This window comes from Pithys albifrons, chromosome Z (genome assembly GCF_047495875.1).
Source record: "Pithys albifrons albifrons isolate INPA30051 chromosome Z, PitAlb_v1, whole genome shotgun sequence".
Classification (NCBI taxonomy): domain Eukaryota; kingdom Metazoa; phylum Chordata; class Aves; order Passeriformes; family Thamnophilidae; genus Pithys; species Pithys albifrons.
In genome coordinates, this window is record NC_092497.1 from 11,150,445 (window position 1) to 11,177,081 (window position 26,637).

Below are 26,637 nucleotides of genomic sequence, written 5' to 3' on the forward strand. Positions count from 1 at the left end.
CAGGCACAGAATTCCAAAGATCTAGAGAGCAAACCTGATGAGAAATGCATTTTTTTTGCCCCTGCAGTGGACTCTCTGGACAAAACATGCTTTCAGAGTGTAACCAATGCTCAGCCTCAAGGGAGGGGTTCTAGATGACGAGAGAAGCCCTGAGGCACCACAGCCCACCAGTTGCCTTTTCTGATCCCCCCTGCTGCCAAACTGCATGTGTTAGGAGGAATGCCTCTGCATGGAAACAAGGGATGGTCTCCACTAGGGCAGAAAAAAACAATGTCCATAGGTACAGTTATACACACTTCAACTGAAAGAGTCACAAAATAAAAACATAGGTAGTCCCCACATCCCATCATGTTGTCTTTTTCAGTTCCTACCCTGAGCCCATATAATTTATCATACTTCATAAGCAGTAACAGGGAAGGACTAAATGGCACTGACATACATTAGGATATAGTGACATACTGTCTGGCACTCAGCTGGAATACACAGGACATGTACATAGAAACGAAAGAGATTTTCACAATTTCACATACCTTACAGCTTCAGAGAGTTGTACATTATTGCTTCGCTACCCTCTCCAACCCCTCAAAGACTAAACATCAGTGACAGAACAGCCCAGCACCTTCCCCTTTCAGTTTGTTCTACAGTCTGGTTATGGCTTATTTCCTCCCACCTTTGACACTTCAAGAAAGTTGTTCTCCACTGAAGACAGGGCACTCAAGATATCCTCCACATAGGAAAGATCTTGCCATCTCACTGTACTTGCAGAATATGATTCCCTCTGCTCACACCCAAAGTCCACGCATAGTCATACACCTGCTAAATCACAGCAAGATCCCTCCACAGCACCACAGGTTTTCTATTTCAGGTGGATTCATAAGTTGCAGGCAACACACTTGCCTGACCATGCAGAAAAATCATGACATAAAGGATACATCATTAACACATTTCCACCAAAAGATCACACACAGAGATGCATCAGTCGAGATGACTAACCCTTCCAGCAGATCCATGCAAGAAATGAAATACTAAATTATGATTTTCTAAATAACATGATAATATTTAGTCACTAAGCCAAAAATCCTTCCAAGATATAAGAAGCACTAACATAAGAGACCTGCTCTCTTCCCATGATATAAAAGTGAGAACATAATTCTCAGCTTCCAACTAGACTGCAAGTACCCAGGTGTAAGAGATCCCAAGATCGTACAGTTCAAGACCAAGTAAAAGCCTTCATCAGCCTTCTCACTCACTTTTTACCAATACCATCCAGAGGTTTCCCATCTCTCCCTCCCCTCTCAATGGAGGATCCTCTTTTTGAGCCAGGAGATGGAGCCAAAGGGACACTCCCTACTGTGAAGAACAGGTGAGAAGCAGCGATAAAAAATTTTGGATTAGAGAACCTCAATTTCTATTGTCAAGGATGTTAGTATCAGTCTATTACTGAAGTCAGTATGAAACAGCAATCTACAGTGATGCTGTAGGATGTAAGGCACAGCTGCATAACTCACAAAACAGCTCTAGAAAAGTTGAGACACCACCCACCTGAGCCAGCAAGTATCAGTTACTATTCTTATTCAACAATTAATTATCTTGGAATTAAAAACTTAGGACATATATACATTTCTAAGAAATGTGCTGACTGGAGGTGTCAGGCATCAAAAGTACTGTCAGGAAAGAGATAAATTAACCTTTATCATCAGAACTGCTGCTGTTCCAGACATTAATGCATGATATTTCTGAAGAGCACAGGATCCAGTTCAGATTGTGGATGCAATCACAAAACCCAGAGTTTTGTTAGCCGAATGGCACACACAAGAGAGTGCTCTGTTGTGCAACACAATACTTAACAGGCTTCCCACCTGCACTAGATGTCAAAGCATATTTTACTTGTTAGCTTCATTTAGAAGGTCCCTCAGTTTGCTGCAAGAGCGGACCCTGCCAAAACGCTGGGCTGAGCAGAAGCACTGAATTTTTATCAACATAAAGTAACCATGAATTAAGAATGAAGTACGGCTATGCCCTACATGAACCGAAGCCACTAAACACCAACAGACTTTTGTTTGCTTGGGGATTAGGAGATATTTAGGGAACGCGATGGCTGTGGCACTATGGCCACCTAAAAGCTCTCCTAACTGAAAGGCAGGAATCATGACAGATTGAGGAAGTAGTAATACAGCTCTATTTTTTGCATTCAGTTGGAAGACAGTATATTTTCCTTATTAAAAGCGTATGCAGGCTTGCCAAGCGAAGCCCCTCTGCAAGGCATTCAACAGCGCTTTCATTTTAAAAATCTGGTGCTCGCGAGTCTTACAGGAAGGCATATTGTGCCTGGAGTTGTAAAGGTTTTCTCCAAACAAGTGTTTAGTGGTTTCGAACCGAGCCCTGTCCCCACGGGAACGCGTACCCTCCTGCCAGACCCCGGCTGAAGTTTCTGCCCAGTCTCGAGCCCGGAGCCCCCAGCATGGGCTGGGGGACGTCCCGCACAGGGCGATCTCGGATCCCGCGGGGCACGGCGCCTCGCGCCTCCCGCCCGGTGCCCCGCACCCGCCCCGCTCCGGTCGCCAAATCAACTCTCGGCTCCGCGCACTTCTCCGCCTCGCCTCCCGTCTCCCCACCGGGATAAGCCTTGCACGCAGCAGCCGGCGACGCGGCTGATCCCCGCCGCCCGCCCTCTGCTCCCCGTTCCCCGCAGCCCGCTCCCCGCTCATCCGCTCCATCACCTGCCGGCGCCGAGCCGCGGAGCCGGTGAGCCCCGGTGGCGGTGCCTGTAGCTGTGGCGGTGGCTGTGATGGCTCTGGTGGCTGTAGCTGCTGCTGCTGCTGCCACTGCTGCCGCCGCCGCTCCCGCTGCCGCTGCTGCCGGCGGGGAGGCACCTTCGGCGGCGGCGCCGCCGCCTCCCGGGCGCGGGGCGCGGCTGCAGCGGCCACGCAGAGCCCGCGCCACCGCCCCGCCCCGCCGCGCAGGTGGGAGCAGTGACCCCGGGGCGCTCAGCTAGGAGGTGGGGGGACACAGGGACACCCCCCTACCCCCTTCCTGGTGCCTGCCCGCAGCCCCTCGTTCCCGGCGCCCACCTCTCTCGGAGTGGTCCCCGCCGGGAGGATGCGCCGGACCGCCTCGCGCTGCCTTCGGGCACCTTCACAGGTCGCTTCCCAGCGGGACCCGCTCCAGGTACGGTGCCCCTTCGACACACTTGCTCCACCCAAACCAGGCTCTCTGCCGTGAGCCGTCCTTCTTATACGCGCCCCACCCCCGTGAAAATGTTTCCCACTCGGGGCATTCAAATTAAAATCCTCCTGCTGCTCTACAACTGCCAGGAGCTGTTACCTCTCCTGCAGCCTGGCCTGACGTGCCAAAGTCAAGTACCTTTATCACATGCTGTCATTTAACATCTCACGGCCATTTTCCAGGTGTGTGGCAACCGGTTCCCGGCAGACTAAACAGCAGCCAGGTTATATATCTGATATTGCATTTTTTCCTTCTGCCATCTAAACTATACAGCTGTGGCTACAGTCATCTTCTGATGACAGAAGTTTTGGCCATATACATGGAGAAAACCCACTGCTATAACTCTTAAAAATAATTTAAAAAAAGAAACATCCCACAAAAAACCACCCACCGATATTTGCCCAAGGAGTAAGGAGTTAGCAGATGAGTCTGTAATCAAGATGGACAGGGATTAAATTTCTCCACCGATTCCCATGCTGTATTTAAGACATCTTTTAACAGCTTAGCTTTGCTCACAGCAGTCCTGGCTCCCACATTTAGTTCTATCCTGCACAGAAAGAACTGACCCTCCTGTTTTTCAGGATTTTCAGCGTGACTTTCTGCCTTTCACGGGTTTAGAGGGAGACACGAGTTCAGAAGGAGACAGAAGAGTCTCTGAACTTTGTTCCCTGGAGCAAAATGCATAGCCTGATGTCAGTGCTTCAGCTCCCAGGGAGCACAGACAGTTAATTAGGTGCCAAAATGGAACACACCAATGGTTAACATACCTAGAGCTAACCCGAAGGGAAGATTTCAGTCCTTAGGATGTGCCTCTTTCTGGGGCTCAACATTGCTAACCAGGAAATGCCTCCCTTCCCACCATGATTCATGGCCTGACATCTCCTGAGGAAAAAAAACTCATAAGCCCCTTCATTTAAAAAGCAGAGATCAGATTTTGAGCACAGTGAGAAGAGGGTGTGATGGCTGCATCCGTCCTCTGAGGAGCAGAGGGGCTGGGAAGTTCATCCAACATCCAGACAGCAAATTCCACAGCCTCTGCTCAAGAGGAGAGAAATGTGCACAGGCATTATTTTCCTAGGAAAATAAGGAGCTTCCAGAGAACTCCCGCCTAAGCCCTCCCCAACACCTCTTCTTTAAATGTGTTCCTCTGTGCAAAACAGAATCCAAAATTCAGGATACTCATCTGGGAAGAGAGGTTTTCCTCACTCCCCACTCTAAAACTGTTTGTGTTTTGCCCACGACCTGGTTATTATGATAATACAAAAGTGTTTTGGAGAGGAATCACACTCTGAGATGCCTCCTTTGGTATCCGTAACTATTTAGGCTACAGTCATAAACAGAAAAGAGACCATAGCAGCTACTCTGCACAATCTCCTATCATACCAACAGTCCAGATGGATCCAGGAACTGTCTATCCTATAGGCCGCAAAATATAACCCAATTTCCTATTGAAATGTAAAGTAAAATGCAAACTCCTGCCTGTTAAAACCTTAACAGAAGCAACATAGGGAATAAGAAGGTGGTTTCTCTTCTCAGCTGGCCTGAGGAGGCACAGCAGAGACAAAAATGGCATGTAGGGGCCTCATGGGACAAAGAGACGGATGAGCTGCTGAGGCTCAGACAAGACCAAAGTGCTTTGGATGAGAGCACAGAAACAAGCTCTTGGGCATCAGTAAAGTCCAAAACTGTTAGGTACCTCCCAGCTTGGTAAGAGCTGAGTAGGGCTTTTTCTAGGTCTGTTTAGAAGCCAACATCCCAGTGAAATTTTGGGGGATTGGGCCCTAAATCTTAGCTTTTATTTTAAAGAATACTGGTAGCATTTACATATTTTACGCACATACATGCAGCTGTGCATTTCAAAGTAATCTGTTGTGCTATAAGCCAAAACAGGATTTGAGTCATACTGTTTTTTAAAGATAAAGCACTGACTTATCTAAAGAAATCTGTCTAAAGAAAATTGGCTTCATACATATGCAAGGAGAACTACTTAGCACAGATCATCCTCTTCTGCCCCACGGAGCTGGGCATCAAATTCCTTTTAGCTTGAATTTCAGGAGAACAAAATGAAAAATTAACAGAATTAAGGATGGGGAAACGGTGGACTGATTAAACTATTTCAGAAGGCAGTCAAAAGAAGGATGCAGAAAAAGCCAGTTCGGTGCTTAGCTAACAAAGGTGTAGTCAGATCCAACGCCACAGCACAGGGACAATGCTACATGGCATTTTTGGGACTGCCATTATGTTTGATTTTTTTCCTTATAATAGTCTTTCAACAAACAAGTTCTTGATTCACATTCAGAAAAACAACTAACACAAATCACCTTGAAGCCACATTCATACAAACTAAATTTCACTGAAATCAGTTTCACTAATGTGTGAGTATTACAAGTTAACACTTTGAGGTAGCAACTGAGGAGGTGTTAGGTCCACTCCCGAGTAGCTTAAACTTCACCATATTTAAGCCTTATCTCAAGCATTACCTTCAGAAGCTGGAAGCACCAGGAACACTTGTTCTTTAAAACAGACACAGACATACACATTCTCCCAACACTGCTGTATCCCAGGCACCAGATGCCTGACATCCCTGACACACAACACATGCAAATAAAGTCAATTTTATGGTACATGTTCTCAGAACCCAAGAGTTTTGTGGATCTGATGGGCAGCAAAATGAATATGCACATTCCTTTAAAAACACAATAAGCATCTGTCATGTGAAAGGGAGGAGGAAGACAGAAATGCAAAGATTTCTAGTCTTAACTATATTAATAAAAGTTATTAGCTATAAGCACTTCTAGACAATCAGAGCCTTATGTCCCCAGTACTGTCTATCAACAACAGCCCACAGGTTGGAAGGGTTTCTGACCGCTAATATGAAGCCACACTTAAGCCAGAAAAAAACGTTTCCCACAACCGTTCCCGAAATAACATTTATTAATACAAATATGTGACAGTTATTGTGGGTTCCACTTTGACAGTGATAGCATTCAGCTGCAAGATTGTATTTAATTGATAAAAAAAGACCCCAAAAGAAACCAGCACAAACACATTTTACAGAGACAAACACACTAAACTCAAGTTACAATACAGCAATGTATCCCATTTTCACAACAGACAGAAACTAGCAACAAAGAACTACTAACTAAAAACACAGCCACCTAAAACACTTATCCAGACACTCTCTCAATAACATAGGACAATGAAATATCTTGCACACCACTCTCTCTGTAACACAAAACAAAAGGAAAGAACAGAACTGCTTCTCATCAACATACATGTTGTAAAAGAAACTGCACATTGAAAGTAAAGCAAGTTACTGTAGTTGCAAAACAGAGCTGGTCTTATAAAGTAAGAATAGCAAAAAGCAATAACCAATATAAAGTATCAAAGTGTGAAGAAAGTTACTGTAGTTAGTATTAAGGCAGCAAACACATTTAGTAAAGGAAATGCTTATAAAGTAAGAATCATAGTAGCTGTTAGCATAAGATGTAAGATAGAATGTATAAAGGAATAAGCTTTGTAAGAAAGTAAAGTTAAGAAAATAAAGTATACAGAAATAGAAAATACATGGTCTTCTCACCCCTACATTGTTCCAGGAGGTAGGAGGAGACAGGACAAGCTGCAGCAGTTACCCTCACAGAGACGTGGCATTTCCCCCTCTCTGCTGGAGTTTAAACTCCACACTTTTTATACCTTTATTTTGCTTCATGTGGATTTATGACTAATAGTCAATCTATTCAGAGGGTGATGGTGATGCAGATGCCTGAGGCGAGGTGGCCCTTGAGCAGTCATAGAAGATATTGCAAAGGAAGGCCATGCTATTTCTTAACACTCCATCCTTTGTTAATCTTATCAGTTTGCCTTGCTTTTGTCTTCTTCGGGGTGCACCCCTCCAGGGGTTGAGGCATCTCCCTCAACCCATCAGGCCTTATCCGGGGCCATCACCCCACAGCATCCAGGACCACATATAACCCAGGACAACAATATAATATTCCATTTTTCTTCCTAAAAGAAAACAGTAAAGTTCAGAGCTCAGCTAGAAACCACAAAAATGTCACAAAAGAGGGTTAACACTGCACAGGAGTCCAGTGTGCCAAGGCAGAGCCTAGGATTGCAAAGGCCCTCCTCTGGTCCCAGCTGTGCCAGTGTAAATACAAAAATCCCTTCCCTGACCTCAGTGGGGATCTCCTCACAGTTCACTTGGATGATTTGGTGCATTCAGTCCACCAAGTTCTCCAAGTCCCCACAAACACCATCTCCAGAAAGCCCCATTTCTGCACCACATACTCTTAGACTACAAGATGACTGCTGCAGGGAAGACCTCTCCCTTAGCACTTTTTCTGCACACAAGCAAAACAAAAGTAGGGTTTCTTTCTCAAAAATGCAAGTCTAATAGCTCCAACACACAACTCCTATAAAAAGCCCTGGAGAACTGAATACCGCAGCCCACATCCAGCACGCCCCCAGAGCCACCCAGGGCTCATCTGAGAGTTACGCCCTCATCCTTTCCTGATGGCTGTGAGTTCATGAGGTGTACAGAAAAATTCCAATGACCAAAAAAATTCCAAACAGCTCCGGGTTTGACTGAAAACACCCTAGTCTTTAATCCTCAGTGGAGTTTTATATGCAAATTGCAGGAAGACAGGCCTTTACAAGAGCTATACTAGAATTATTTATAAATACTGCCTTACTCCTCCCACCACACAAATAGTAGGAAATGAGATTTTTTTTTCAGTGATTTTTGGGAGGCATTCTGATGTGTTGTCTCTGTGTGTCAGCAAGCTTTTAATCTGTGCTCCTTATAGGGACTACAGTCAGAGATGTTTCCTACTACATCAGGCAAGCTTTCTTAGGTAAAACATGAAAAGCAAAAGCAATCCATGGGAAACTATACTGAGAACTGTTGGAAAATTGAACCTCTCAATTTTATTATTCTGTTGACTTATTGATAATTATTATTTTTATAACACTTGTCATACAGTCAGTAGTTTGCGATGAAAACATGGACATAGGGTCTTTGTCCCAGAGAGCTGACATTGCCACATCCTACATTAAGACTTAATTGTTATTTAAAATGTCTAAGATCACTAGTCTCCAGTAGACTGTTATTCTCCTCATTTTCTTTTTAGGGGGGGTGAAGTAAGACAGACTGGATTGATAATGCTCTCCCACAAGCCCTTTTCTGGAATACTATCTTCCAAATAAGCCACATTAGCCAGAGGTTGGGCAGAGAGCTGTTTGTGAAATCTTTATATTTAGTAAGCAATCATATTAGAGCTGATTTTATACACTTACATTTTATTTATAGGCTGGTAATTTTAAAAATCAATTATATACATTTAAAAATACTTTCAGAGAATATTCCATGAAACTCCAAAGTATGATGCAATGTATCTGCACTATATAGCTTTGACTTCACTTTTTAATTATTTTCTTTACGTGCTCAAAGAACTTATTTAGGGGATTCTACAAAGCTATAGAGGATCAAGCCTTCTTACCCAGCAGTTCTCTAATTCAGGTAAGTATGTAGTACCAGAATAATATGATATCATATAGTACCCAGCAGCAGATATTTACATGTCATTAAGGATACCGTATTTAACTTCAAAATACAAAGCAGTAGCTGCAGATTGGAGAGCAGAAAACAGATACAAGGATATGCACTAGTATTGCTGAAATAAAACAGAGAGTAATAAGCCAGAAATCACACAGTCTTAGATCAATTTGCCTTATCTGCTACATTTAACTCCAGCTACAGTTATTAAAACGAAAAAATCATCAAGCTGTCTTTCCCATCTCAATCCCTGTTTACTGTATGCATTTCTCTCAATAACGCCCTCTGTTTAATTTACATTACTGTTCACTTAATATATTCACTTCTTTACAGTGTATGACCCACATCTGAGACTCTACACAGGAACATGAATTTGCTCAAAACAGTCCTTTATCACTAAGAGTGGTTTTGTCCAGAGTGGAAACACTTATCTAAGCTTGTTTTTAGAAATTAGAAGCCAAACATAGAATTTAAATTATCCTGTAAAATAACACTAAAAGTGAAAGTCCAGGTTTTACCCTTCCTTGAACTCAAAGACTCTCAGCAAGGCCCTCATCCACTACACAGAGTCTGACATTTTCTCCCAAATAAAATTTCAAGCACCAAAGGAAAAAATACTCAACGAAGATATAACATCTTACATTATGTACTCACCCTTAGATCTCTGTTTAAATTCCATTCTTGCCCTCCCCAAGGTGATGCAAGTTTTCTCTGCTCTTAACCTTTCTCCCATATTGCACAATTAAGACAAACTTCTTTTTTTGTGGCATTAAAGACTTTGTTCTGATTTTTCCTTACCCCAGCTGGTCCAAAGGTTACCATTTCACAGAGTATCCTAAGGACATTTTTACTACCAAGAAATATTTTGACAACAAGAACTATTTTTAACTCCGCTAAGCTCTGCTGAGTGTAAAATGTTGCACAGGGCGCTCAGCAGCCTAGGGGAATGCAGCTATCAACGGGGCTTGTTTTCTTTGCGCGAGAACAGCAATCTGGATCTTCCAGCAGCAAGACTCTCTACACACAGTACGCTATGTACATCTCATTATAAACCCAAGGGGTCAACAGATAGGGATAAAATGTACCTTGGACCTGCCAACCCCAAGCTGGAGGCAGCAAGGTGCTGCTGCAAGCTGGCAAGGTTCTGCACACCTGTGACTGTCCAGGTCTGATACCAGGATTTCCAAAACTACCAAAGAAAATTAGTTTGGAGAAGACATCAACTGCCCCTGGCAATCTACTCCAGGATGGTGCCTCCAGGTGCTCTCCCTACCTTCCCCCACTTGCAGTCTTGGAAATGATTTAGCCCTGATGCAAAATAGAACATGACCACACATTCCAGGAAAAGCACAAGGGAGACTAAGCATAAGATAAAGAGGAGAGATGGAAGAGCCAGGTCAAGGAAGGCTGGTGCCAGTTTATAGCCCCAGCCATGACCTCTATTGCATGATGATGGTGGGCCAGAGGGAGCAAGGCCAGCCCCTCTGGTGATGAAGGCTGCCTGGAGCACACCAACACTCAAAGATACTTCCACAGGGAGCAATGCAAGCTCTAGCATGGTGCATTTTCAGAGCAGCCAAGGAATTAGAACCTTTTACCCCTCTGCAAACACCCAGTGGGATGCTTAGGCACCTCTTGCACTGCCAGCACCAGCTAGCAGGCCTTGTGTAGCACATAAGGCTACACGAGCTCTCAGTTCACGGGTTAAGTCCCACTTGGCAAATTCACTGCCCATATGTGCCTGCTCATTAGGATTTCCTATCAAAGCAACAATTTTCTCTTCTCTTTAACTACAAAAATAACGTAGGTTACAACAGTAGCTGCTCGCTCCAGCAACCTGTGCTCCACCCTGGAGTCATTTTATATTACTTTCACCAGTGTACCAAACCAAGGCTGCAGATATTGCTCCAAATGTGGCTTTCAATCTATGCTAGAATAGCCTCCATTAATGTAATATGCTGTGATCCTTATGATGTCAAAGTGGAAGCCCACATCTTGTTTGCTTTTTAAACATCACAAACCATCCTGCATCTCATCTGTGCATATTTCCCAGCACATCAAAACGTGCCATCCACTCACCACTTATTAATGTTTCAAGAGTCTTCCCTAAAACATACGTTAAATTTAGGGAGGATTTTGTTCCAGGAGTCTTCTGACTGTTTTGTGAAGTCAGAGCGAGTAGTTTTATTTCACAGACTGGATTTAATATACAGAAACTTATTGCATCTGTTTTCAAATATTTTCTTTCCAAAACCATTATGAAAACTGGTGCCAAAATGTGCTCATTCCTCTTTACGGTGGAAACCTAATTTGGGATTCTTGATCCAGATCATCTTAACACCCAGGCTCAATTTTGCTTGCTAAAGCAATCTACAGGCTCCAACTAATACAAATTTAATCTGCAAGGCTTCCTGCTTGGTCTGAATGGGTCCAGCATGTCTTTGTTACAGGCTCCACACCACATCAGTAGCATCTGGTACTGATTGCAGATCTCAGACACTGTGCCTATGGGCTCCGTGGGCAGGATTTTTCTTGGATTTCTGATCTGTTTTGGATTTTAGTTTAGGCTATATCTTGTTGGATTGAAGAGTTACGATTTTTCCTTAAGTTACTGTTAATTTCTTTGAGGTGTAATGTTTTCCTTTGGACCAGACTGTGGTTGCAATCATATTTGACCATCCTGCAGGTCCAGTTCTCCTTTTACGTGGTCATAAACCAAGAGTCATCTCTTTAGTTATTAATTTTGCCCAGTCATAATGCTTACCCATATGAAAATCAGGAACTGCTTCTCTTTCTCCTAGGATTTGGGAGTCACCTTCTTCCCCTTCAATGATTATACATCCATTTTACAGGAGATGAAAAAAGTTTGCCTTTTGATTATACTTAAAGAGAAGGGGTATTATGAGCAACAAATGCTCTTCTGTGGTTTCAGGCTTTTATTTGGTAAGGTTTCAAGCCTTTCTCACAAGTCAGGGGCCATCAGTTGAAAGAAAAAAAAACAAGCTTTAATAACTACACAGGAACATTTTGATCAATCGGCACAATCTAAAGGTTAAAAGTTCCAATATGTAGATGACCTGGGGAAAAATAAGAGCAATGCTAAGTTTAAAACTTAATTATTCAATCAAGATATTTCTCCAGGACACAATTTTCAGGCTACTTTGATGAATGCTGCTGAAAGAGCAGGTGACAAAATGTGATCAAGATGGAAACTCTCAGCCTGACCTCACATTTGTTTTTTTGTCCCATTCTTTGCACCAAGTTAGTTCTCAGAAAGGGAGTCTGGGGAACTGAACTGCAGAAACAGAATTCCCTGGACAACATGAATGGCAGCCTCCTCCCTAGGTCTGCACTTGGAACAGCCACACCACTCCTGCACATCTCCCATGGTCTTCTTGACTGGGGACCATGGAACAAAGGGGACATGTGTGAAGTGAGCACGAGAGAGTGTAATGTCTGGGGGTTGGGGTAGTGAGATGCTCCCATGCAGTGAATTTTATAGTTATGTTTAATCCTGTTTTTCTCACATGCTTATATTTGATGCTGGTTCCTCCTCAGCTTCATGGGCCTGTTTATACTTGCAAGGAAGTTCTCACCAAATAAGAGCCATATTGAACAGCAAGCCATTTAATCACATTTTCCCCAATAAAGCCCTTTTTTTCTCAATAAATACACATTCCCCCGTCCAAAGCTGCCCTGCTAGACTTTTACACTGTTTCAGCTCTAAAAGATAACACAGCGAGAGTATAATATGCAAAGCTTTATAAACTAGAGCAAGCACTCCAACCAGAAAACTGACAGCTCTAGCCTGCTTGGCTTTGGACCTTCTCACTTCACAACAAATCTCAAATACCGTATCTGAAATCAGACTTCAGCTGTATGTTGGCTACAGCACCACGACAAAAACAAGGCTGGGTTCTTTCTTTCTTTTTTTTTTTTTCCAAAAGGTCAGCACTAGATGCAGCAAAGGACAGGGTTTTGGCTTCAAGGACTCAGAAAAACAGAATTCAGTTTTTCTATTCTGTCATTATTCTAGGAAAACTCTAGAGATAAATAATTCTCACTTGTGTAGACTGACGCCTCTTGGAGACACTTGGGAAGACTGGATAATAGCTAAATTCATAACCAGACAGGTATCTCCTAAGCTAGGGCTTAGTTGTATTGCTCAAATGTGCTTCTGCAGAAACAGGTATTTCAAAGAATTTTAGCCCTCATGAAGCTGCTCTGTCTTTACAACTCTCCAGCAGACTGGCAGGTACCTGGAAAGAAATGCTCCACCATAAAATCCAGCATTTAATAAAGTGCTTTTCCCCCTGAGAGCTCAAGCACCTGCAGAAATGAGAGCTGCTGTCATCACCTCCCTGTCACCAGGGCCATGACTTGTTCACAGGGTGGGGAAAAGGCTTGATCAGGACCCAACACTCCTTAAGTCAACACGTGCTATCCATTAGGCTGTAACACCCTGACAGGAGGTAGATACATAGCTATAAGTCATATACAGCTTATGCAAAAATAACTTACAGGTCAGTGATTTAAAATAGAAGCATGCAGAAGAGAAATGGAAGGGAAAGACAGAACCAGCATGGGCTTGCTGCAGAGAGCAGCATGAGCTACAGGCAAGTAGTAAATGCCACTAAAATGTGAGGAAGTCAAAACTTTACATAGAATTTAAACCAGTTCTTTACACTGGGTTCATGCTAGGTTCTTACACCAGCTTACGGCTCAGTATATGGCATGGCATATGACATTTTTTAATCTAGAGGAGATCTTGACTGGGCTTCACAAAGTCACACATGACTCCTCAAATGTAGGACATGGGCAGTGGGTCCCAAGTGTGCTGCTGTGCATGTTGAAGATTATATAAAAAGGGAGACTATGCCTTCTCACATTCTTTAATACTATTATTGATACTATCATTAAATGAGAGAATATCCCTGAGGCCAGGAAAACCTCAGGGAGTGTGGGAGCTAACACCTGGGCTCAGGATTGGTTTCCTTGGTTATTAGAGCAGGCTGAATGTATTTAACAGATAATGATATCTAATTCAATTACATATTAGACAAAACACTTCTGATTATTATTCACCAAGCTAGAATTAATGAATTTTTAAGTACTTCTTCCATCCAAATTTTTTTCTACCCTCTTGTCATTTACCTCTTTTGTTTTGAAGCTCTGAAATCTACCTCTCTCAAGACATGTTTTCTGCTCTACTAACTTGCATGATGATGATGTCCCTTAAATTCATTTCCATGGTTTATAGTTTGATTCTTAGGTCATCAGAGAAAGCATTTGAGTCACAAAATCATTCTACTAAAGCACTGAGATTCTGCCTTTCTCATCCACTATTTAAAGGAGAGTCCATTTATATATTTAAAGCAGAGCCCTGTAGTAAACCCTTGTTGATTTTGAATTCCACACACCAGCCATTAACTTCTAATCCATTTGGCACCTGTACACTTTTTTTTAAACTATTATTTTTTTTCTCCACAGCATAACTGGTGAATTCTTGAAATCTGATTTATTTTAGCCACATAGTTCATCCTGATGAAACTGGATAGATTACTAAATAATTTTCTGCTCTGCTCTATATATCACTTACTTTCCAAATGCAGGCCATGATGGAAAAACAGATCAGAGAGTAGACTATTTTGTGTATTGCTGGGGCAGATACAGACTGGCAGGAGTTAATTTGGAAGGCAAATTGGAGGCAAGTGGGAAGCAATTCCACTGAAGCCCACAGTGTTATGGAATTGTCAGGGGCCTCGGGCAGAGCAGCAAGAAAGCTGCACTGCAGACCACTCACCAGCAAGGAAAGAGACAAATCTGTAAACCTTGGTTCCTTCAGGACCTGCAGCCAGGCAAGCATGACATTCGCTGGGCTGCCCACGTACGGAGATCCCAGCTCAGGGTCAATCAACCTCTCCACGCACCTACATTCCCAAACATAGCTCCTTCCACCCAAAGGCAAGGAATAATCCCCCTGTGATTAAGCATTAAGCTGTCAGCTAATTTAGAAACAGTGAGATCTAAACACAAGCCCTAAACCGAGGCGGTGATGAATTTACAGTTCAAACCCGAAGCTTTTCATGCAGCATAAGAAATGAAACTATGAATATTTAGTTTCCACTAGTGTGTCTAAAATTTTTTCTCGGGAATTTAAAATTTACCAAGGGCTTATCATATTTCCGTTAAGACATGGTTTAGGAAAAAGTCCTTCCTGGCCAGCAGCAGTAATTAAAAAGCAATTATCACCTATTTAGGCTTGTAAAAACTACAGAAAAACTGTGTCCTCAGATTTTTCTTAGAGCTATTTCTCAAAAGGACAGGACAGATCTTGCTTTGCTACCTAATGCCTGCTGGCTTTGAAGCCAATGCAACTATTGCCTTTTTTATTCACAGGCCATTGTTTTCAAATAGAACACTTTTGGGAATAAGTGTTTTACTTCAATTAATTGCCTTTCCTGTTTGGGGAAAAACAAACAAACAGGTTTATTCATTTAGAGAGCCTGGCAACTGCAGATTCCCCACTACTTCTTTGGAAAAATATTTTACAAGAATGTTAGTGCACAAATTCAGTAAAGGTATGGGATTTACAAGTTAATCCAATAAGGCCATTCTGGTGATACTCCAAAGGACTAGTGATCATCAAGAGGGGAAAGGAGACTAAATACAAAAAAGGATTGCCTAAAGCCATTTTCAGGTTGTGATGTCAAGATTTCCCTTTTAGTAATGTTAGCTTGTGAGAAGGGAAGAAGGTAATGATACAGACAACAAAAAAGAAGTCGATGTCAATGGAAATGTGTTTCAAATTATATACCTGAGTTTTAAGGAAAACAAAACAGTCTCTGTCTGTATTTGCTATTTCTATACTAGAATGACTGAAAATATCCCTTAAGTTAAATTAAGGTCCAGAGTGGCACCTTTGATTCATACTAATTTTAGCACCTGTTTACGTGAACAATTAATTTGAAAATTGCATTGTTATTAACAGCCATCAAACAAGCAATACAGTTAATGAACCTGCAAATACATCATTTTTAGGGAAATAAATAATAACACAATACCCTTCTGTTTTCCAGGTTCTGTGAACCATTTAGACTTGCTATTTAGATTTATTCTCTGCTGTGAAGTTCCAGCTACCAACATAAACTACAGCAACTGGTAACTTCATTCTCTGAAGACTGCATTATAAACTTTTTCACAATTGTTACCTAAGGAGTAACCAGTGGAAGTTGTTGAAGCTGCACAGGTAGAGAAGGGTCTTCAGCAGCAGTTCCCTCTCTGCATACTGGCATAGGCAAATCTGCCCAAAATGCACTTCTGTGCTCCTGAAAGGGTTTAGATACTGCACTGAACAAGCCCAAGAAACAGACTATATTACATATATACACATTCTAAAGGCATGTAAAGAAACACTTTTCACTGCTGTCTTACAAAATCTTAGATAAGACAGGCTAAATTCCCGGTTGACAGAACCCAAAAATTTCTTAAAATATTTATATGACATTGCCCTCTAGAGGAAACAGAAAAATCTGTTTTAGTACAGCTCTTCTATAGATGAAAACATGAAATGCTGTTTTCAGCAAAACAATTTCAGTCAGAACATCATGCATTGGTTTGGGTCCATTTGTCATCCATGAGTTTTCAAGATGGAATTCCCTGTCTCTAGCCTGTTTCCCTCATCTGGGCTCTGCTTTCAGATAGATGGTACGAAAAGGTTTACGTGTTACCTGATATCTGTGTTTTCCTTTTCACTACTGGAATAAAAATAACCCAGGCACTTAGTAATTCTTCAGTTATTGTGGCACAAAAAGACACTGGTCAAAGTGTACGATGAGAAGAAGGACTTCACTGGCTTTCGTTTCATCAAATAGTTACTCCACTAGCCTACACCCATTCCAGTGATCAAGTGATGGACTAGGAGACACAGTCAAAGTTATTGCTCTATTAATCAATTACTTATTTTGCCAGTTGGTGGTGGATTTTTTAGAAGATCATCTGATTATCTATAATACCTGCTATGAAGAAGGGGGGAAAACAGACCTTCTCACCTTTTTAAGCAGTAGGAAAGAGTCTTAGGCATCAGCAGCAACAGTAATCTCCTTCAGTCACATTTCAACAATTCTGTTTTAGTTTGAAAAAGCCTGAATCCATTTTCCACCTCAAGTTTCTTACAGCCTTGTTAAAGAGACTTGAGTCTGCCTGGGCTTCCTGAGTCTTGGATACTCTAGAGTGAAGTTTGCTGATAATAATCACATTTTCCCTACCCTTGTCCTACCCTGGTAGGTACTTGTCTTCTTGAACAGCCCTAAACCTTGTGGCAATGCCTGCCAACTTGTCTTTCCACTGGTACTGGTCTGTTAAAAGTGTTTCCCATGGAAGCCCAGGTGATCTTGCTGAGCATCATAAACTTTACCCAGAGAAAGCAGCAAGTACAGTGAGTGATGATGCAGAGTCTGCAAGTGACACATATGACCTTCCCCTCTTAGCCCATATCTGATAGAAAGGAGACAGAAAAATAAGTTTCAAGGAGCATGTAATACTGCTCAGAGCTGGAGGCAAGTTTCACATCACCTAAAAAAAGCAATGAGTTTTCCACATTAAAAAAAAAGCCCATCCTCAATGCCATCCACTGCAGCAACTGTCTCTGTAGGTATACACCTTCCTCTTTGCTGATCACACCTATGTTTCTTATAGTTATCCTCTCACTTATGTCCGTAGATGGCAAGTTCACGCTGACAAATTGTGTCTCTGTAGCTGATGTTGAGCCTCTGCCTGTGGACCCATCACATTTCAACCCTCCCTGCTGCTGTCCTTCCCAATCCAGGCCTGATTCCCAGTGACAGGGGATAAGCAGGTTTTAAGCTGCCACCACTGTTAATGCTTTTAGCTTTGGAGGGTCACAGCTCAGTTCTAGTACATGTCCAGGACAGCAGCCATGACACCCAAAGGTATATGAGGTCGGCAAGAAGATATATATGATCACGAGCTCCTTGCAGAACAGCCCCAAAACCCATCTAAGAAGGTGAACACTGCTCACTTAGCCCAATCCTATGAGGGAAAAAAACCAGCAACAAACAAACAAATAAACAAACGTCAATGAGGAGTGCAGAAGCCATGCCTTTCCAGGACTGATGGCACATCAATCAGTACAGGCTGGAAATGACAACTTCCCATGATTCTCACTGCAACCAGTAACCTGGTTCCAGTTGCCTCCTCCTCTTGCAGCAGCTCAGAGCTTCTGTCTTATGGAAATCAGTCTTTAGCCCACAGCCTGCTTTGTGCAAAACTTTGGACTACCAGAATATGAAGAGAAATTCACATTTACAGATTAGACAAGATGCTGTGAATGACTGCACATTGCAAAGTGATGTGTAAGGGCACAAGCATTACAGAAGGAGTAAGAACAAGGGGCATGGAATATTCCTTGCTTGTGTTTTTGAACATCTGTATTTTTAATTTTTGGTGGCTAAAACACTGTTCTGTGCTAGCAAATGCCCCAGCTGTGAAACTATCTGCTGCTGTAGCTGAAGGCCTAACCTGTTTGTTGGCTGGGCAGTAGAAAAAAGTGTCTCTGTTTTGCACAGTCCAGCAGTTTGCCAGTTAGCTATGTTCTGGTGCATCCTGAGTGTGCTTCCGGATGACCTGAAAGCATGGGATGCTTGGGAAAAGGATCTTGCTGGCATTTTGGTATCAGGGTAAATGACAAGGCACAAGGCTGATTCAGCAAAACAGGTGGTTCCCACAGAGGATGAGTGGGGAGGGGAGAGCTCCCTCCCAAACACTGGACTTGTTCTCTTGTAATTAATGGTCAGAAAAGCAAATTAAATGTAGATACTCAGCCATAGGTTTGGCAACAATGTACAGCCTGCTAATCAGAGCGTCCACAGCTCAAAAAACCAAAACCAAAGCACAAAAGAAAAGTTCCAGTCAACCCTCTTTAGAACCTCTGGAGCTTCTACATGTCCTAAGGCAACACCACCAACCTCTGTCCTAGTCTTTTTCAAGCCTGATGCAATCCCTCTGAAAAGCAAGTGTGCAGAGATAGTGTTGGGAGCAACTTCAGGAGGTGACCCTGGGGATGTTGCCTACTTATACATGTATGCTCCTGGGGATCTCACTTTCTACTGAGAGAGGGCAGGTCTATTGCTCAGTGGCAGTAGTGTGTAGAAGGCAATTACAAGCTTATTGCTACCAAGATTTTGGGACAAACACATACAGGACGTGAGCTTTTGAAATCAGTGGAAGTCTTTCCATCATTTTTCATGGGTTTTAGATAAAACTGTGCTGAGCAAGAAGATAACTAAGATGCAAATTTGAGGAGAACGAGGAGTTGGAAAGTCTGTTGAGGAGGCAGTTGTAGTGGTCGAATGCTGCAAATCACCATCGTTACAAGAGAGTGAGTTCTACCTTCGCAGGTGCTGGGCTTGGCATGGGGAGATGGAGAGAAACAGCGTGAACTGGATGGAGGGGAAAGGAAGTGAACACACACTCAGATTAGTAAAGCAAAGAGGACAAACAAGCTAAATGATCTCTGCTGAGTCTGGGGATTAGTGACCTTCTGCTTAAGACTTTGGCTCTTAAGAGAGGATTTGGAATAAAGCTCATTTTTTCAGAGCAATTTATTTCTCAACACGTGTGGCTAAGTCTGCTCATACCTTTCTGAGAGACATAAAAGAAGGGAAGAAAAACATCTCTTTCTTAGTCCTGCTATATTTTAAGAAGGGGGTAAGGGAAGAGTTTATATCCACTATCAGTGTAAAATACAGCAGCCATGCTTCAGAGGGGGCTGCATGCTGAACTTCAGGAGCACAGTGAGACTTGGGAGACTTGGGAGCTGTGCTTGGTAAATTTTAGACATCCATAGGCTTTCTCTCATTTTGCACAGGTTGAGCACACGTTCACTGTATCCCAGCTCATGGCAGCTCAACTGAAAGAGGAAAACTCTCCACTGAAATCCCTACGTGCTGCTTATTTTCCATCCTCAGGACTCACACACCAGGCAGCTTGGAGGGCATGTCAGCATAGGCGCTCATCCTTGCCCGTGATAACAAGCCCCAGGTCTCAGCCTCTGTGCCCTGATCTGTCACATAGAAGCATGAAGATTGGTAATATGATATAGAAAAGGAAATGAATTCAATTCCACAACAGGTTGGGGGTATTTTTTATGTCAGTTATGAGAAATCTATTCCCTGAAACTGCATTTGGAGGCTGCAGTCTCCAGGACCACTGTATTTATTTTTCTCTGTGTAGTTAGTGCTGTTAATATTTTAACAAGGAGCTCCAGCTGAAATGTTTGCCCACTGGCCAAGGGCAAAGGGACAGGATAAATTTCCATTTGTTTTTCTATTAAAACAAAAATATTTTCTTATGAACATAACCAAGGCCCTACTAACACCAGGCAAAGCAGTTGCTTATACTGAGCAGCACTTTGTGTTGGCAGCACATTTGCTTTAGGAAGAAGGTGAGGAAACAGTACAAGAGAGCAATCAATCCACACAACCTGACATGCCTGGGAGGTAGGGGTGCAGTGAGACAGAGCTTTCTGCAATGACCAGGGGTTGTTTTCTTGGGGTGATTTTTCCCCCCTTGGAGATTGCACTGCCAAGCAGACATTAAATGCCCCAAATCTTCAAGAGAAACATAATTCTATTACAGGCACAGAAACTGGAAATGCCCTCCCTTCCACCATAGCACACCCTAAGACCTGACCATACTAAAGAATGAATTTGTCACCTAAAACAACCGGAGGGCCCCAGCTAATGTGCTGAGGCAGTGCAGCCCTCGATTCTTGTTCCCATACATGCTATTCCGAGATGCCATTCAGGGCACATGGAAGCATTTTGAACATACTGCTGAATGATAGGGTGCAACAAAATCTTGCAGACGCTCCAGAGACAGCCAGGGCTGCCAGAGGAGGGACAAAGTAGCCATGGCAAGGACATTCAGCCTCTCGAGGCAGTGACAGTGCCTCACCACCACACATACAGCAGGAAGCAGCGCACCATGGAAAATGCAGAACTGGAGCACTGCACTTGAGTATCAAATAGTGACAACATCTGCAGGGGAAGGATGATCTTCCCAACAAGAAAATATTTTCATTGCAGGAGCAAAACAGTCTATTTTTTAAAATCCTTCCATTCACACTTCTGAGGAAGAGGGATCTCAATAAAAAAGTGGCCTGAAAAGTGTGCTCTTCTGAAACAACACTTTCAGAATCACACTGTGAGACTTTTGAGCAGCTCTTCTCAGACACAGCAAAGGTTCTGTTCTCTGCTCCCATTGCCATAGCAGTTGTGCTGCTCTGCAGGTACAAGTCTGTTCCTTGTGTGCAGGGCTTCCAAGGGGTTAAAGGAGAAGACTGCCCTCCTGAAAACCGCTGTTCAGAGCAGAATTTGTCTCTAATTCCAACTAGGAACACCATGGTGTGTTTTCAGCACCAGCAAGAACTTTTTTGACAACCTCAAGACTTCATCCAGCAGAACCCAAGACTGTTATTGACTGCCACAGCAAGCAGCACAAAGTGCTATGCACATTTTGACACCCATGCTTTCATAGACATTCTGAATTATGCTCTGTAATCAGCTACTAGCACTTACAGAGAAGCAGGACTGTGTTTAGAATGTCCATATATCACACAACTACTCATAGCATTGACCTGTTAGGAAGAACAGGACATTACCTTCATAGTTTCAGCCATTCAGCTATTCTGTGATGTGCAGTAGCAGCAAGTCTTCAGGAAAGACTTTGGCTCTGATGAAAACCCTCAACTTCAGGTAAAGTAAAAGCTTCACCGGCAACAGTGACACTTGAAGATCCCTCTCTATTGTGGATCTGATTCCTCAAGGCCTTTCTCAGAGTGTCTGAAAATAAACTGATTTTCCTGACATTTTGCATGCCATATCTTGTGTTGAGAAGTCCTAGCAACTCCTCCCAGGACACTGGCTGGAGAGACTAAGAAACACTGTGCAAAGGTATGGCTGTCAAAACATTTCTTGGTTCCATTTTTGGAAGTGATTCCAGTTTGTGAGTTATAAAGAAGCTTCCAGTTCTCTGACTGTATTCCCACACATGGCGACATTTGGTCATTTTTGGCAATGAGAAACATGATATTTTGAAGCAGTGGTGGGTTTTCTCAATGACAAAATTATAATAATATCTTATGTTTTCACCACACTGTGATCACTGGTAATGTATCTTACTCTGTTTTCTTCAAAAACAGTTTGAATTTGGAAATCTATTTAGCACTGACTTTTAATATTAGATGTAATCGTATCTGTGTCCAGGCACTAAAGCTATGCTTGATGAAATTCATTATCAAATATTTCAAACTGAATGATATACATGACAAAATAATTCTTTTGAAACCATCCCAGGACTTGCTCAGTGAAGCCCCACTCAGTCATGCTCAAGAAATGAAGGATACATCTGTCATCTGTGGAAATACTAACCGCCTCCCTCTAGAAAATGAGTAACAACCCAAAAAGAGTTCCAAAATACATAGGAAGTTTTTGTCTGGGGGAACATAACCCATATGTTTTAGAGATACAGTTGTATCGACAGAAGGTAAATAAATAGGCAGAGTTTTGACTAACCTTTATTCTGTACTCCAATACAACTCATTTCCCTGCAATTGTGTTTGATAGACATACAATTTTCTACCTCTGAAGAGAGCAATAATTTTCTCTAAATCACTAACATCACCAAAAATGACACCACCTACATTATTCCTCTCTAATGTAATAATACCCTGTAAAGCAAAGAGCTTTGATGATTTTATTACCATATAATGTTTCTTTAAATCAAAACAAAGAAAAAAAGAAGCAAGTTCAGCAATAATCAACCTGTTTCTGCTGTTTACATGGAAATCAGGTGCAATTTAAATAAATAACTTTTCTTTAAAGTAAGATTCAGCTTCCCTAGCAAGGAGAGAGAGATGAGTGATACGCACAGCCAGCTCCTCCAGGTGTTATGCTGCTGTTATGCACTGTATTGGATTCCTTGGATTTAGGAACGGTGACATTTGGCAAAGGAGAAACAGTCAACTAATTGCTTTCTGCCACAAACCGTCATGAATTTGGAGATGTCCACTGATGGAGGTGCCACAGTACCAGTATTTATACACTCACTGAATTACAGGTTAGGAATTAGTGAGGACTGTTTTCACACCTGTGTAACCACAGACAGCTTGAGCTGCCCACTGCCCACAGACTGGGGATCCACAAGTTTTTTTCTGCCACATGGCAGAACTGGGAGTGATGCTTACCACAAACTCTTGCCATATTCACTGCCTGTTGGGAGCATTTCAGTAGCACTTGGTTTCCAAAACTGTCCATTCCCAAGATAAACCCCCTTTGGCAAGAGCAGGAGGAGTTCATGCCCTCAGGTATATTGCAACCTCAGGTATGAATGAACATTTTCATCCTCATCTTTAGCAGAGAAAGGTTTTTGCCTTTGCAAAGGGAAATGTGAGAAACCCTGCCAGTCCACAAACAGGAAGACTGGAACAATAACTGATTTTACAACATGGGGTAGCCAAATTAAATAAACACCACAAGAATAATCTATATCATTGCAAGAACCTTCATGTCTGATTTGAATTCTGAAAGGTTTCAAATTTTCTGGGACAGGAAACAGCAGAAGAGAGCAGATGCATTAAAATCAAAGGGAATTTATTAAAATGAAGTTGTTCCAATCTGGAAAACACAAAAATGTCTTGCTTTGAAAAATTCTCAGACAACATTTAGCTGTCAAAAAAGCTTCCCTCAACTCAAATGATTGAACAAAAATAAGAAGCACCTGTAAAAATACCTTCCAGTGCTGCTGCATCTGTGTTCATTTTTACTTAAGGAAACAGTTTTATACCCACCCAGGAAGCCTCCTGTTTTAGTAGAGCGCCTCTGATGCTTACAATGTATTATTTTTTGGCACAATGACCTCTGAAAATTTTCCAGTGGAAGTGCAAGTACCACATGAAGGCTAATTATTGATTTGCTTTTTTTTATATATTTTCTACAGACCTTAAGTATGAACCCAGAGCTCTCTCAGGGGCTGAAAAACCCAAGTCATAACATCTGCTCCTGGACTTTCATCAGTATCAAATGTGGCCTGCACCATGTGTCATGAGGAGTGGCTGCTGGTGACTGCTCTGCCCCCTTACCTTGCACCAGTGACATCCACACCGACCATCAGCTGGCCATTCAGAGAGAGGATCTCGTCTTTCAGGCGCACTCTCCCGCATTTCCCAGCTGGGCTGTTTTTTTTCAAGTCCGTCACCCAGATGCACCCAACGTCGAGCACAGGCCCCTTATGCCCCTTCCTCTTCTTTCCTACCCGACGCTTCTCCCCATAGTCCCCCAGAGCAGGGATATTCCCAAAGCTCAAACCTAGAACTTCATTTTTCCGCATCTCCTGGGCCAGGTACATGGTGCAGATCTCTGTATCCAAAGCTCCACAGCTCCCTGGCTGCAGTTTGCTCTCATCCACAGAGAAGTTGAGCTGGATGTACTCACTCAGCTTCTGGACAGCCGAGCGGCAGAGCTGCTGCTCGGCTCCCTCGGCCCCCTCTCGACGGCTGTTCTGCAGCCACTGGCACAGGAGGGGGAGGAAGACCCCTGCGTTGTCCTGTGTGATGGGCATCGCTGTCCTTGTGCATCCCCTCACCACATCAGCCCTGGCCCCAGTCGGCTCCCTGGTCGCCTGCTGTGGCCCCCTGTAGCCCCTGAGGACATGCTGGAGTGGGGCTGCAGATCCAAAGCAAGCTCCATCTAATCTCAGTGAGGTTTTTTTTTGTTTTTTTGGCTTCCAGCTGAATAAAAGCACAGTCAGGGCAGTGTGTTTGGTGTGGACACACCACAGCCAGCCCTACAGACAGGCTGGTAGATGAAGCAGTGAGGAGCGTCAATGGCTGTCCAGGTGTGCCTGTCGCCGAGGTCCCCGCTCCGCTGGTAACAAAGTCTCCTTCCTGCCACGATCACCACGCTGCCTTGTCCTGCAAGGGGAAAAGAGCATGGTTAGAACTGCCAAAACCACTGCAGACATCCAACAGTCCCAGCCCAGCACCCCAACGCCAGCTCTCCTGCGGTTTACCACTTGAGGGCACCAGCTGCCCTCTTCAGCAAGGGAATAAAAGGTCAATTAGCTTCTGACCTTCCCGGTAAAACGGGAATTGGAGAGCAAAGCGGATGCTCCTGTCGCAAATCCAGGGCTCTCACCGAAGCAGAGTACACACTCCACACAAACCCATCCGAAGGATGCGAAGGGGCACGGCGGGACACCGGCCTCACCAGCGACTGAAGCTGGCTGGTGCCGCTGCTGGAGGCAGCTCTGCCCCCTCCATACCAGTGATTTTGGGTTGGGAATAGTCTTAAATGGGACACCGCTCTGACTTCGCTCCCTACCAAGCTGCACGGGGGATGGGCAGCAGCACACTCGAAGGGTGATGAGGACACCAGTGAGGTCCCTCCTCTTACTGGCAGCAGCAGCTTAAGCAAATTAAACCTACCCTGTGGGTAAAGCATCTAAGGGAGGTGAGTACCCAGTTCCCTTGGGGCAGGTGAATTCCCCAATTTCCTGCAGCTGGGAGAGAAAGGCACACAGGCACCCAGGAGGCAGCAAGAGTTGGGGGTTAACAACCAAAAGGATAAGAAAGGCTTTTTTTCCCCAGGATCATTAGGATCTATGAAACAAGAAAAAACCCTGATGTGAGTCAAGTCCGGTTGACCAGATTCTTTCAGGGATTTATTTTCTAGCAGTGGATGCTGCTCATTGAGGTGTGCACCAGGAGGGCAGAAGGAAGCAGCAGCTTTGAGCTTGCAGCCTGCAGGCCTGCTCTTGCAGACGTGTATGCAAGGCTTAGGTTAGACAGAAGAGCTGCAGAAATAGTGTGTAACCCGAAAAGCATGAGTGTAAAAGGAGGCTCTGGCAAGATGCTGCTGCCCAGAAACTGTATCCAAATTTCTACCACCTCCCCAGGTGCATGGCAGTACTGAGACAGAGAGGAGTGACCCCAAGAAAGCTCAGGCAGGGACAACAGATCAGGGCCACATGTGATCCTCCTAGGAGGACACCAGCATCTTCTCCAACAGGGTGATGTTACACCCACAGCTCAAAAGGGATGGACATCAGCTCAGGAAAGGAGGAACTGCCCACTGCTAAGTGAGAGGGACTTCTGAGTTGACCCAGGTCCTAAAAAGAAGAGGTGATAACACAGACACAGATGGACCAAGAAATAGGACTAAATCCTCTGAACATCTTAGATATCTAATGCAGCATTGGTGAATATATTTTTTAACACAGAACTTAGGTCTTGATTAAGATCTCAGATTTAATTTTAGACAAAAGTGATGATTTAACTGACATAACTGGAACTTGCTGTAGTAAGACCTAGATCTGGAATACTGATCTAAAGATGCATGGCTCATATATGGATCAAAGAAGAAAAAGTAGAGGCACTCTTGACATACCAAGGATGATGTATATACTTGCTATGAGGTCCAGAACATAGGGGGAGTAAGAACTGCTAAATTTTCTGGTTAATAAAAGCAAAAAAAAAGAACAAACCACAAAACAAAACAAACATGGGGGAGGGCACAACAAACCCTAAACAAAATCTGATAACAACTGACTCAATGGTAATGGGAGAGTACAAACATGAGATATCTGCCAGCAAAGGAAAGCAATGTAAAACAGAGGGTCATGGTGCCTCCAGAGCAACCTTTTAACATAACAGATAGGGCAAGTAATCAGCTGGGAAGTGCCTCCAGAGACAGATGTGTTGGGGGCAAGAAGGTGGAAAGAAACTCGTATAAGAATGTCTGTAAAATCAAGGGATTGGAGACAGGAAAACAGAAATGACT

At 43.3% G+C, this 26,637-nt stretch overlaps 1 protein-coding gene across 3 annotated transcripts in view; it reads right to left on the reverse strand.

Annotated features, from left to right (window-relative positions):
* Positions 1–24,507, reverse strand: part of PDZD2 (PDZ domain containing 2) — a 138,348-nt gene extending 113,841 nt beyond the window's left edge. For all 3 annotated transcript variants that reach the window (XM_071579877.1, XM_071579876.1, XM_071579875.1), the window contains exon 1: positions 23,940–24,507. In XM_071579877.1, coding sequence (XP_071435978.1) covers positions 23,940–24,418 — 479 coding nt within the window. In that variant the 5' untranslated portion in view covers positions 24,419–24,507. The remainder of the gene's footprint in view (positions 1–23,939) is intronic.
* Positions 24,508–26,637: the final 2,130 nt, after the last annotated feature.